The sequence below is a fragment of the Ooceraea biroi genome, chromosome 6 (genome assembly GCF_003672135.1).
Source record: "Ooceraea biroi isolate clonal line C1 chromosome 6, Obir_v5.4, whole genome shotgun sequence".
NCBI lineage: Eukaryota > Metazoa > Arthropoda > Insecta > Hymenoptera > Formicidae > Ooceraea > Ooceraea biroi.
In genome coordinates, this window is record NC_039511.1 from 4,450,611 (window position 1) to 4,462,920 (window position 12,310).

Consider the following 12,310-nt stretch of genomic DNA (forward strand, 5'->3'; position numbering starts at 1 on the left):
CAAATTGATGTGAACAAATATCTCGACGTTCTTTGAGCATTCGCCGTTGTATTATAATTTAATTACGGTGCGGCAAGAACGTTTTCCGTTTTCGATGAGCGATTGTTAGGAGCGTGCAAGAGTCGGTCCGTATTCGCGCGTTTCCTTTGCGATTCATACCCGCGAACTAGTCATTCCGATCTCGCATATATTTAATTAATTAATATTTAAGTAATAATGTATTTATATTATATTTGACAGCGACTGTAATTAAGACTTAAAACGACATGCATAAAATATGCACATGGTCGACTGCTTAGTGTGACGTGAATACGGATCACTTTCTGTATCGGCGTATACCTAATTTATATGATATATTGTTGTTAAATAATATATATATAAATATATATATATAAATATCGTTATAGCCGACGCAACACCTTATTATCGTACGCACGGGACTTCGTCGTTTCCACGCCACGTAATTTCGAATTCGCTAGAACCGCTTAGCTGCGAGTGCAACCCCGAGCTGCTTGTTAATTTAAAATTGCCAATTAGAATTGTGCGTGCGCAGCTCGGAGCCGCGTTATTGAGGATAATCGCGTATACCTGTGTCCGTTGATCATTGTCAATGACAAAACTTCAGGAACTTTGTCGGGTGCGAGTGTTGTATCGATGTTAACCATTACCAATGAGTTGCGACATAAATGATGTCTGAGTGTATAAAGTTAGTGCAAATAAAAAGAATAGCTGAAAACACACCATCGGCTCGTAATTTCACGCATTGGAAATTCTGAAACGTGTTGCACCACTTGTGCATCATCGTCGTAGAAAAGAAGTTTACTTCGATCTGCTGCGCTCGATACGTACGCTTCCTAGTCGCCTATTAATATTAATCGCGTGCTGGTTGCGTATTGTGCATCAATATTAACCGTCCATTGGATTCTCTTTGAAAAACGAAACGTGCCGCGATTCAGTCGCTCGCTCGCTCGCCATTTGAAATACAGAGGAGAGACCCGACGACCTGTGATTCTTGAGGGATATTTTCACGAGTCTTCTTTCGCGGCCATTCCGTCACCTTGGCACACCGGTTGGTGCACTTTGGACACGCGTATCGTCCCGTAACAAACAGCCGGCAGCGAGCCTTGCAGCGTTCATTCTCCATGAACAAATCGCATCGTGCATCGCGCCCAGTCTCACCTCGCCGTACGTAGACCCTTTCGAAAAATCTTTCAGCGCGCTCGCTCGAGTGTCCACTTGATCCGATTAAAGGACTGGAAATTTGTTGAAGAACGCATACGGCAGCGCGGGAAGTGCGATCAAGTGTCAAGTGTTAGAATATATTCGCGTACATTCGCACAATTTGCGAATCATCGTTTGGACTCTCATACATGTACGTTCCATCCGGAAGAATGACGAGGAACGATAATCAAATGTGCACGTTCGAATCGCGGGAGGAACGAAGGTACGAAACACGCGCATGTCGCGTGCCATTGCAGAGACTTTTCAAAGTTGCATTTTCGTATCCACCCGCGTTTTCATCTCCAGAGATGCGATTCAGACTCGTCCCAACTTGCCGAGACTCCAGCCGCACGCAAGAAGACTCGCGTTCGTTCATTCTACTAGGCTACGGCCCTGTGTCGTCGACACGGTCGTTGCGCAGGCCCGCATCGATCCCTCCAGCTCAGCTGATGGCACTTGCTGCGTCTTGCAGTTCCGTCTCGTTTGAGACGTGCCAGAAACGCCGCAACGCAGTGACGGATATCGTCTTCCCGCGGATTGTCCAAGTCGTAGCTTCCTCCTGAGGTCCGATCGTTTAACGCACTCGTTTGCGTGGTCGTTGCGAGTCGATCAAGTCCCATGCGTGTCCTCCCGATGACGCTCCAGAACTTCACGCGTGTCGAGGATCCACGTTGTTCCGACACGTTGTCTTTCTAGTTAGGAGAATTGCTTCACGTCGGACGTGACCAGAATGTGACCAGGATGTGCTGTGTGACCGCCGATATGGCGTGGAACTTCCCGGTGTGCGCGTGTCGATCGAGCGGCGCACCAAGCAGGACGGTGTAGATTATTGTAGATGGTGAAGAGCGGACGGCATGTCTTCCACGTGAGTGAGACCGATCCGGTAGAATCAGCCAGACCTAGACTAGAGCTCTAGCGACTCTCATCGTTCCTAATGAACTCTCTCGTGCTAACGAACGGAGCTTTTCGCAGAGAAAGACCATGAGAGCTTCCAACTCCTCGTCCAGCACGAGTTCCGTGTACACCAGCGCCGACGAGGCGCACCGTTCCACCGGTCACGAGGGGAGCATTCGGTACCCGGATGTGGAGGATGTCGGGACCGCGTGGCTCCTTGGTTCGCATCCTTCGCGCGATAGGTCGAATGGGTTCGTCGGCAGGCTTAAGATAGACAAGTGAGTGACACGTAAATTGCGGAAATTATCACTTGTCGAGGTACCTCGGCGGGAGAGCTCTCTTGGTGCCCGACTGTTTTATCTTCATTTCTTTTGAAGAGCGTTTCATCAGAAAGGAATGCAGTTTCTGTTGATGGAGCTTTGATCGACACTGATAGAGCCTTAAAGTCCGCGTTAATTAATGGAGAGTCGCGCCCTCGTCAATTTTAATGTCATTTTTAATATCGCACTTGCAACGTCGTCCCAGCTTGCAAAAATGTCTGTTTTACGTTATCGAGCGTCGATACGCGTATCAAAGAGAAAACTTCCGCTGACAGCTCAAGCTGTCTTGAAGTTCTAGTCAGTGCATTTCAAATGTAGCGACTACACATTTCTGTGTGTAAAGTTACACGTTGGTGTGTGATTTGACTGCGTAAAAATTACACGGTTTGTTGCATAAAATATAAATTTATGCAAGTAATAAATTTTAATTTAACACGCTTTCGCTGTGTACAGTAGGACTTTGTACCTTTACGCATTTTGTACACGGTACAAAGTACGTAAAACTGAAGAAAAATGTGATTTTTAAACGTATTACTTATATGCAAACATATATGCATAGATATATGCACCATTTAGATTGTTTATACACGTAATGCATCTAGTAAAAACATGAAAATCTAATTAATTATTCAATGATTGAATCTCGCGACGTATAAACAAATTAATATACAATGTTGCATAACATAATATCAAGCACGCATATACATATACACATTGAATATCACATGATGGAAACGTATTAATTCGCATATTATTCACAGATCAAAGTGGATGTGTTATGCACGGTCCATCTCTAATCCGATTGATGTTTTACAATCTTCAAACGTCATTTGTTATTATGAAGTATTGCGTGATTATAAATATTCATTTTATTTAATATTAACGATACAGCAGAACGCTGTATTATCGAGTGTCTGATTTGCAATCTTTCCTCTACTTTACTTGTGTAGAAACAAGCTAGATAAAAAGTGTAGTAGGGCAACGTACATACTAGTGCGTAAGCAGTGATTATACGATTTTACGTACAAGTATGTAAGAATTACGTACTTAGAATGTGATGGTCTTGTCACAAAACAAAAAAACTAATGGCTGGGCAGACAATATTATTGCGCGCTATTGTAGAACGATGAGTATGCATTTCAGCAACATACGCAAAATATATGGGTAGCAAGACATATTCTTGATAAGATAACACAAAGATTTTATTTTAATTGTACATATTTAATTATTGAGATAATATTGGGTCGTCCGGAAAGTTCGTGCCGATTTTGAAGGAAAATTCAAAGGCAACATTTTTTTATGTCGATAAATATTTATTGACTTATGTATGCACCGTTTTGTTTCACAACCTTTGTCCATCTTTCACGCAACTGGAAGATTTCATTCTCCCAGAACTTCTTAGGTTTCTCGGCGAAAAACTCCTCAAGGTGGTTTTTTATGTCGATCAAAGAGTTGAAGTTCTTGCCGCTAAGAGAATTTTGCAAAGACCTAAATAAGTGAAAGTCTGAAGGTGCAATGTCTGGTGAATACGGTGGGTGAGGTAGCACATCCCAGCCAAACTCCAACAATTTTTGTCGGGTAGTCGAAGAAACATGAGGTCTGACATTGTCCTGATGGAACACGACGCCCTTCCTATTAGCTAATTCTGGACGTTTTTCCTGAATCGCTGTCTTTAATTCGTCCAGTTGCGAGCAGTACTTATCTGCATTTATCGTTTGGTTGTGTGGTAGGAGCTCATAATATAGGATTCCTTTCCAATCCCACCAGACACGGAGCATGACTTTTTTTGGATGAAGGCCGGCTTTCGGAGCGGTTAATGTTGGTTCATTTCGCTTACCCCAGGATCTTTTTCGTTCTACATTGTTGTAAATGATCCATTTTTCGTCACCCGTCACTAATTGCTTCAAAAATGGTACGTTTTCGTTGCGCTTGTACAGCGAGTCGCAGATGGAAATGCGATCCATTAAATTTTTTTCGGCCAAATTATGCAGAACCCATACATCATAGCGACTTACGTAACCAAGCTTCACTACATGATCGTGGATAGTGGTTTTCGATATTTTCAGTATCTCTGCTAATTCACGTGTCGTGTAGCGCGGGTTATTCTCGATCAGTGTCTTGAGTTGGTCATCATCAGTAGTAGAGGGTTTGCCCGAGCGTTCTTGGTCTTTAAGGTTAAAATCACCAGCTCTAAACTTAGCGAACCACTTACGTACGGTTCTTTCAGCTAAAGCGCCTTCTCCGTAAACAGAACATATCGAATTTGTTGCTTGTGAGGCATTTTTGCCTTTCCGGTAATAGAAAAGCATCAAGTGTCTAAAATGTTCTTTGTTTTCTTCCATCTTCAAAAGAGTACAAAACTGACACGAATCAATTTATCTCAAACAACTTTTTTCCTAAAGATGCGTTGAAATGTCACCTTTAAGCATGTGTATATAAATCGTATGTTTTCAATAACATTGATATATTCAGACATGTTCCAACGCCATCTATTAAAAATCGGCACGAACTTTCCGGACGACCCAATATTTATCTAGAATAATTCTGATACTGTAAAATGCATGTCATCAGGTAGAATAGAGCGAGAATAGACTTGAGCGTGTTCTCTACTTTATATAAATATCAAACATGCCATATATATATCGTAGGCTAATATTTATTGCAGGAAACTAGCTTTTGACTAGACAAATGCTACCTGCCTGGTCAAATGGCTTGTGTCCGTTTATTAATACCATTTTCATAGTCAAATGCCTAGGAAAATAGCATTTAGACACAAGTCATTTGACCAGGCAGATAGCATTTGTCTAGACAAGAGCTATTTTCCTGCAATAACCTATTAATTTACGACGTATCGTCCACAGATCAAAGTGCATGTGTTATGCGCAGTCCATTTAAGGCTCTAATCCGATTAATTTTTTTTACATCTTGAAACGTTATTTCTTGATGAACAATTGCTTGATATTATTATGTTATTACTTGATTATAAATGCTTATTTTATTTCCAATATCAACGATACAGCAGAACACTGTATTATCGAGTCTGATTCGTAATCTCTCCCCTACCTTACTTGTAGGAACAAGCTGGTATGTCTATAGTTTGTTGACCAAATCTCCAATTTCTCCAGTGGATTTTTGCAACTTCGAGATGGAATTCTCGAGCGTGCCAAACGCGAATCCGTGCGACGCGCCCGAATCACTCACTTAAACAAACAAGAGGCAATCGCTGCGCGTATTGAACACCAATATCCAAGTGCAAGATCGAGAACGCCCGTACGAACGTTGATGCATCAGCAACTGTATTCATTGACTAACGGTCGGCAACCGGCCGACCAGAGTTCTAGGCCTCCTTTATATAATACCGTGAATTACTCGCATATATAGATTATTTGTTAACTGGCATGATAGATAAGGATATGAACGCATTTATCGTCATGCGGAATTTGACTTGCATTTATTAACATTTTGATTAACGAGGACACTTTTAACATAAAGTTACATATTAAAAAATATAATTAAGATACGTAATAGTTCGATCAAACTGGTCAGTTTGATAACGTATTGTTAATTAAGTTTCCTGGCGGTACAAACGAATCTCTTTTAAAAATATAATTCTTGAAACATAATTTAGGCGGATGCGCTCATGTGTATTTTTAAAACAATTTTGTTCCTGCAAAAAACCCGTTTAAGACGTTACTAAAAATATGTTTTGAAAAATAATGTTATTTTGTTTTTGAAGATATCTCTGACGATGAGATAATTTTGTGATTTGTTTTATAAGAATTATTATCTTGATCGTCATGGACAGATTAAACTTAACTGAGAACTTTGCCTTTTAGGTCACGATTTCGCATGCGATATATTCATGCAGTAATCGGCACCATTGTAGCTATTTTGGTAGTGGCGATAATTATCAGTCTCAGTATTTACCATGCTGGTGGCGGGATCTCGAATCTCCGCAAGTATCCGAAAGATGACGAATTTCTGCTACCAGCCGATCCAGAAAATTTGCAGCCACCGTCGTGGAGCAAGCTAAGAACCTTTAGACGCGGTGCCGTATGCGCGGATGGAGCACCATGCGCTGTCATCGGCAAGTACGTATGCACACGAGCAAATTCTCACATTCGTACAAATCATTATGCGTTAATCGCTGTAGGACTCAATATTTAAATCGTCGGGGCTCGGTGTGATTATATGCAAAAGAAGTGAATGTGTATGTAATAAAAATATATAAATACAAAACAAGTGAAATTATTTTAGATCAATTTTGGAGCAAAATGGATCGGCGGTGGATGCTGCGCTGGCTGCGCTGATATGCAACGGACTGGTGAACATGCAGAGTCTGGGATTCGGCGGTGGATTTCTAATGACAATTTACGAGAGGTCCACGCGCCAGGCCTTCGTCCTCAATGCCAGGGATCGCGCACCCTTGGCAGCGAATTCCACGATGTACAACGGCAGACCTGCGAATGCATCCTCGTTCGGTAAGTTTTTCAACCGCGTAAACTTCTGAAATTATTAAAAAAAAAAATAGAAAATAATGTTTAATGCTTGTGAATTTTGATCATCAGGCGCATTGGCGGTTGCCGTTCCTGGCGAACTGGCCGGTTACTGGGAGGCCCATCAACGATTCGGCAAATTGCCGTGGGTGGATCTGTTCAAGCCAAGTGTCGAGCTCTGCGAAAAGGGCTACCGCTTGACACTGGCGCAGTACGACGGCCTCGTATATAACAAAAATAGCATTTATAATGATCCAACTCTTAGGTACATGCATGAATATCTATTACATACATGTATAAAATATTATATGTAATAAGAAAATATGTAATATGTAAAAAACAACATGTGTATGATATGTGGAAGAGAAAGGACATTGTCTCTCAGATTCCTCTTTCTATCTTACAGAGAATTGTTCGTTGATCCCGCCACCAACAAATTCCACAGCGCAGGATCCGTCATTAAACCCAAAACTCTTTGCGAGACACTGCGGATCATCGCTGAAAGGAACGCGACCGAATTTTACAACGGCACAATTGGGCGACTGCTTGTAGATGATTTGCAGGAGCAAGGAGGAATCATAACTATGAGAGATCTCAATGAATACAGGTAATGTCAAGCAAAATTAAATTTAGCGCGTTACAAATTTATCCTCACATGAACATACTTCTTTCTTACTTTCTCTCAGAGCCACGTGGGCCTCACCGTTGCAGACAAGCTTTTCAGACGGCACGAACCTCTTCACCACGGGACTACCCGGTAGCGGAGCACTTCTCTCGTTTATTCTCAATGTCTTCGAGGATTATGGCTTCACGTCGAGCAGCACAGCCGATTTCAACGCAACGACTCTCACGTATCACAGAATGATAGAAACGTTCAAGTACGCGTACGCGTTCAGGACGAATTTGGGCGACAGCGCTTACGTCGATATGGCCGAGGTGAATACGATATTGTCACTAATGTCGTCAGAAAATGAACTTTATCGTGTATCCATTGTATTAAATCGCACATTAAATTTCCTTCCAAGATAACCAGAAATCTGACGTCGAAGAGCTTCGCGCGAGCAATACGCAAGAAGATAAACGATGAGAGAACGTGGCAGGATCCACGGCACTACGATTCGTCCATCGGCTTTGGCACTGAAGATCATGGTACTGCACATATCTCGGTATTGGCGGAAAACGGCGATGCAGTGTCAGTTACTAGCACCATCAACTATTAGTGAGCGGATTTCTATACTTTCCGTTGCATTCCTTCCTGAGTTACCGAAGATTTCTCTAGCACGCTCCTCATCTTCCAGTTTTGGTAGCGGAATGGTCAGCAGGAGAACCGGTATTCTGTTGAACAACGGCATGGACGACTTCAGCATTCCGTCGCGGCTCAGCTACTTCGGTATACCACCCAGCCCCAATAATTACATCGCTCCTGGAAAGCAGCCCTTGTCGTCGATGGTGCCGTCAATTTTCGTCGACCAACACGGTGACGTCAGGATGGTCGTGGGTGCCGCTGGTGGCACGAAGATCACGACTGCAGTGGCTTTAGTGAGTATCTAGTCTTCCGTTGGCGTTTAGCCAATTGATCGAGAGCTTCGCGCAAACTTGTATGGTATCCTCCACATCCTTCTTATTTTTTTAGGTAACTGCGAAAATCTTCTGGATGGGACAGACGGTTAAGGAAGCGGTGGACTCGGCGAGGATACATCACCAGCTGTTTCCACCGGAAGTAGCTTACGAATACGGAGTGCCGAAACAGGTGATCGACGGCTTGAAGCTTCGAGGACACGTTACGAAGCGCTACAGGGAACGTGGCAGCGTAGTCTGTGTGATTTTATACGCAAACTCCACGATTTTTGCGAATGCCGATTATCGCAAAGGCGGCGACGTTTACGGCATCGATTAATTCGCGCTAGTGATTCCGAGCGATAAAAACAGAAACCTTTGCGAATCGCGCCGAATATCTTCTTCCTGTTATTATATTTACATATCTTGATTTTGTTGTCATTACTGATGAGTCATTTAAGCTTATAGAATTGCTATGAAGAATTGCATCAGTATTTTTTAGTATCTTTCAGTATTTTTCGTTTATGCATTTTTTACATGTAATGTCTATAAATTAATCTCTAATTAATGTTACTCACTGATCATGATACGTTATCTTTGTGTCGATTGTATTTTCTTCTGCAACTCTGTATCTTGTAATTTTTCTGAATTTGTGTCTAATACGTTGATACTGTGATATCTCGATATTCCTACAAGAGAATTTTACTCTTTCAAGGACACCATACACTATTATTCCTATTTTTCCGATTTGATTCGTAATTATTCTTAAAATGTCGCATGACGCTACGCGGACGTATTTATTAGCGTCTCGCCTCGCTGAGAACGTTTTTTTATAAGTGTAAAGCCTTGAGTCGACACTGTGATTTACTTCCGATTGTAAATTGCTCATTAAGTTAATCGCATCAGGTGTTTTACTTTGACTTCTACGGCTGTACATTCTGAACTAGATTTTTGTCCCACGAGACAAAAATCCACAAAAATAAAATTTTCTATAATTTTATTATTTAATAAAAGTAAGTTTTAATAATGCACGAGAGATAAGGTGCGTGTATGTGCGCGCGTGTGTGTATATACATAAATAATTAATCTATTCTCGCATTTTATGCGAGGAAACTGTATCTCGTATCCTTATTATATCACAGCCTAATTTTTTATCTCCTACTTTTCTCGGCTCGTGGCGAGCGAAGCTTCTACGCGATCAAGGCGGCGCTTTGCAACATCGTGCAAATATGAAGCACTGAATTAGCGATTCCCCTACTACTGCTCGGCGAAACCTGTTCTTGAAGCAGTTCAGGGAAGATTCTCGACTAGTCGCCAGTTCGAGAGCGGACCAAAGCCAACCTGCGAGTGCCCTATCAGGATCAGATCGGTTAACGGTACTTTGCATCCGTACCCGATATCCTTTCGCGTCTTCATCATCTTCGTTGTCGTCTTTGTCGTCCTTCGAATTTGATCGACAAGTTCCTTCGCACGACACGACGCCTTCCTACACGTCGACGAGACCTCGCGGACGGACTTTGTCTCTCGTTGACTTTGCGGAGATAGCGTGTTCCTCGAGCTATAATTAAACATTGCCTCTCGTGGCGACGAGCACGTATTTCGCGTCCAGTTTAGATAATGTTCATCGTACGTATCAATAGCCGAGAACCTTGAAGGCTGAGCCACGTCATGACCGAAAGAGAGAGGCCCATCGTTTTGAATACAAACACTAATGCGAGATTCAGGCGCTTAATAAAAAGCTTAATAAACACCTGAGGATAACGACGATCCCGAGATGAATCATTATATAATACCTATATCGAATAAAATGCCAAGTAAATATTCGATCTCGGTTTTGGCAAAATAACAATAAAGTGTTGCGTTCATTATCGCTCTCGGCTTCGAGATGTTTATACGCCGACAACAGTAAACACGAGTGTGTTATTGGCGCTTTATATTTCTCCACAAACGGCAATACATATTAAAAAATACGATTATCGACTCGAGTATTGACGTAGGTCGATATTGCAATTTTACGCTCTCTTATATGTTTATTAAATTTTCCGTCTCCGTCTCCGTCGTTATCTTATGATTCGAGTGTTATTATTACCTCGTTATCGCCGCGGGACGAAACTTTACAGACTCGTTAAATAAAACTTTACATGTCGAACGAAAAACTCATCGTAATGATCGATCGATCACGCGATCGAAGATCGTTTGATCTAGAAATTTCATCGATGGTGAGACACGTCTTTTACGCTTCGATAATTTTGCTCGGCGTAATTTCTACGACGTAGAAACGAGCTTAGCAGATATCGGCTTTCCCCTCGCAGCACCGCGCGCCGATATTCATACTTGGTGCGTTTCTGTGTACCGATGGGTGAATGTAACAACAAAATATTTCCCAAGACGTTTACGTCCTCTTTATGAGCGTTTCTCGCTGCGTCTCTCTGCAACTCTACAGGTGGATCACAAGTTTCACGTCTCACGGACAATCGACTCTGTGTGCTATGATAGTGCTATGAATACAATGAACTACACAATGAAAAGACAATGGACTACAGTAATGGCAATTACAGGAATAAATGAACAATGAAGATTGCTTCTCGAAATGTATACATTTAGCTAATGAATTTTCTTTTGTCTCATCTTTTTGAAAATATTTGTCAAAATTTGATAATGAGGAAATAATATGCAATTGCCTTTTACTCAAAATTTTTCAATCAAATGTGCTTCGAACAAAAGTTTCGTCATTGAAGTTCTAAAAGATTCAAATGCGCTAAAGATAGCGCGTAACTATGTGACTATATCGGAGGCCGAGGTGGGACACCCTGTAGAAAAGGCAATGCACCTTGGGCGTCAGGCTGAGCTTACGTGTTGGCATTTTCTAGGCCGCATATACGTTCTCGACGCATAGATTAGCCACGTGAGTGATGACCATTGGATGCAACGGGAACGTCTGAAAATCTTGTTATCGATCACCGTCACGGGAAATCGAGTCCGCAGAAGATGCAAGATGCCTCGAAAAATTAGGAGATCAATATTCAAGTTTCTCTCTCTTCAAATATTCGGTTATCTTTTAAATATTAATTCTATAATATAGGTTACATTTTTTCTCCAGGTAGATCCAACTTTTGCACTGTAAACCAGATGAATAGAACCATTACTCAATTCCTCAACAATGAGTACTTGTATGCAGAAAGTGTTCCCGTTGCAGCAGTACGTCGTTTCAAACGGAACACTGGCGAAGTAAGCGGCCGAAGCTTTTCCAAGCAGATACAGCTGAGTACATATGTACGTTCGCAAACATTGGTGCTCGCAACGGATGGCGTGTCAGGGCTGGCTGGATAACAACGCGATGCGTGTCCTTCTACTATGCAGTACCGTCTGCTTGATTGCTTTAACTTTTGTCCCGTGCAAATCCAAGCCTCTAAAAGCTCTCGAATGTGTCCTAAAAATGTTCCACGAGGGAGATCAGCCTCTCGGTGCAACGTTGTGCAACGTGCTCCATTTGTTTTATCTCCCTGAGAATGATACGAGTAATCAACATTTACAAGTTACATAATCTCACGAAAGTCAAGCCGAGGCAACTGCGGCTTCTCGATACCGTTATCGGGACGATAGCTCGCTGTAAGAGTCTGCTCTTCGAATTTCGATATCCGGCGCGCAATTGCGCGAAAATTCGTCGCAAGCCTCTCACGAATTATTCGGAAAAAGGGACGCCGAGGGCCTCGCTCTGGCCACACGGAGGAACGGCACCGTTCGAAGTTCGGCCTCGTCCATCGCCAGCCGGCGAGGAGGCCGGCTTCTCTGACGCCGGCACTGCACGCATCGCGAATAATA

General features: G+C 42.4%; 2 protein-coding genes and 1 long non-coding RNA gene across 7 annotated transcripts in view; 1 reads left to right on the forward strand and 2 right to left on the reverse strand.

Annotated features, from left to right (window-relative positions):
* Positions 1-6,261, reverse strand: part of LOC105281653 (phytanoyl-CoA dioxygenase, peroxisomal) — a 37,880-nt gene extending 31,619 nt beyond the window's left edge. The window contains exon 1 of one of the 2 annotated variants that reach the window (XM_011343049.3): positions 5,504-6,261. The gene's annotated coding sequence lies outside the window, so the exon portion shown is untranslated. Of the gene's footprint in view, positions 1-5,498 lie in introns of both variants that reach the window. The other variant, XM_011343041.3, reaches the window with a different exon arrangement.
* On the forward strand, positions 504-9,603 carry LOC105281631 (glutathione hydrolase 1 proenzyme). 4 transcript variants are annotated; one of them, XM_011342981.3, is made up of 10 exons: positions 1,665-2,104; positions 2,194-2,393; positions 6,272-6,526; positions 6,693-6,916; positions 7,004-7,196; positions 7,338-7,538; positions 7,618-7,867; positions 7,957-8,150; positions 8,230-8,470; positions 8,565-9,603. In XM_011342981.3, exons 1-10 carry the CDS (start codon positions 2,057-2,059, stop codon positions 8,826-8,828), a joined length of 2,070 nt encoding a protein of 689 aa, XP_011341283.2. In that variant the 5' UTR covers positions 1,665-2,056; the 3' UTR covers positions 8,829-9,603. The 4 variants fall into 4 exon arrangements, with proteins under 4 accessions (XP_026826153.1, XP_026826152.1, XP_011341283.2 ...); XM_011342991.3 differs by having other exon boundaries at positions 1,665-2,086; positions 8,565-8,828; XM_026970352.1 differs by lacking the exons at positions 1,665-2,104; positions 2,194-2,393 and adding an exon at positions 504-706 and having other exon boundaries at positions 8,565-8,828.
* Positions 9,014-12,251, reverse strand: LOC105281676. The gene is made up of 2 exons (XR_894344.2): positions 11,576-12,251; positions 9,014-11,487 (listed from the first exon to the last, which is right to left on the reverse strand). It is a non-coding gene; the product is annotated as an uncharacterized LOC105281676 (long non-coding RNA).
* Between the last annotated feature and the right edge of the window lie 59 nt (positions 12,252-12,310).

Coding starts and splice junctions, on each gene's coding strand:
- LOC105281631 (XM_011342981.3), top strand. CDS start 2,057: ATGGTGAAGAGCGGACGGCATGTCTTCCACGTGAGTGAGACCGATCCG. Junction 2,394..6,271: donor GGCAGGCTTAAGATAGACAA/GTGAGTGACACG, acceptor TTTGCCTTTTAG/GTCACGATTTCGCATGCGAT. Junction 7,868..7,956: donor CTTACGTCGATATGGCCGAG/GTGAATACGATA, acceptor TTTCCTTCCAAG/ATAACCAGAAATCTGACGTC.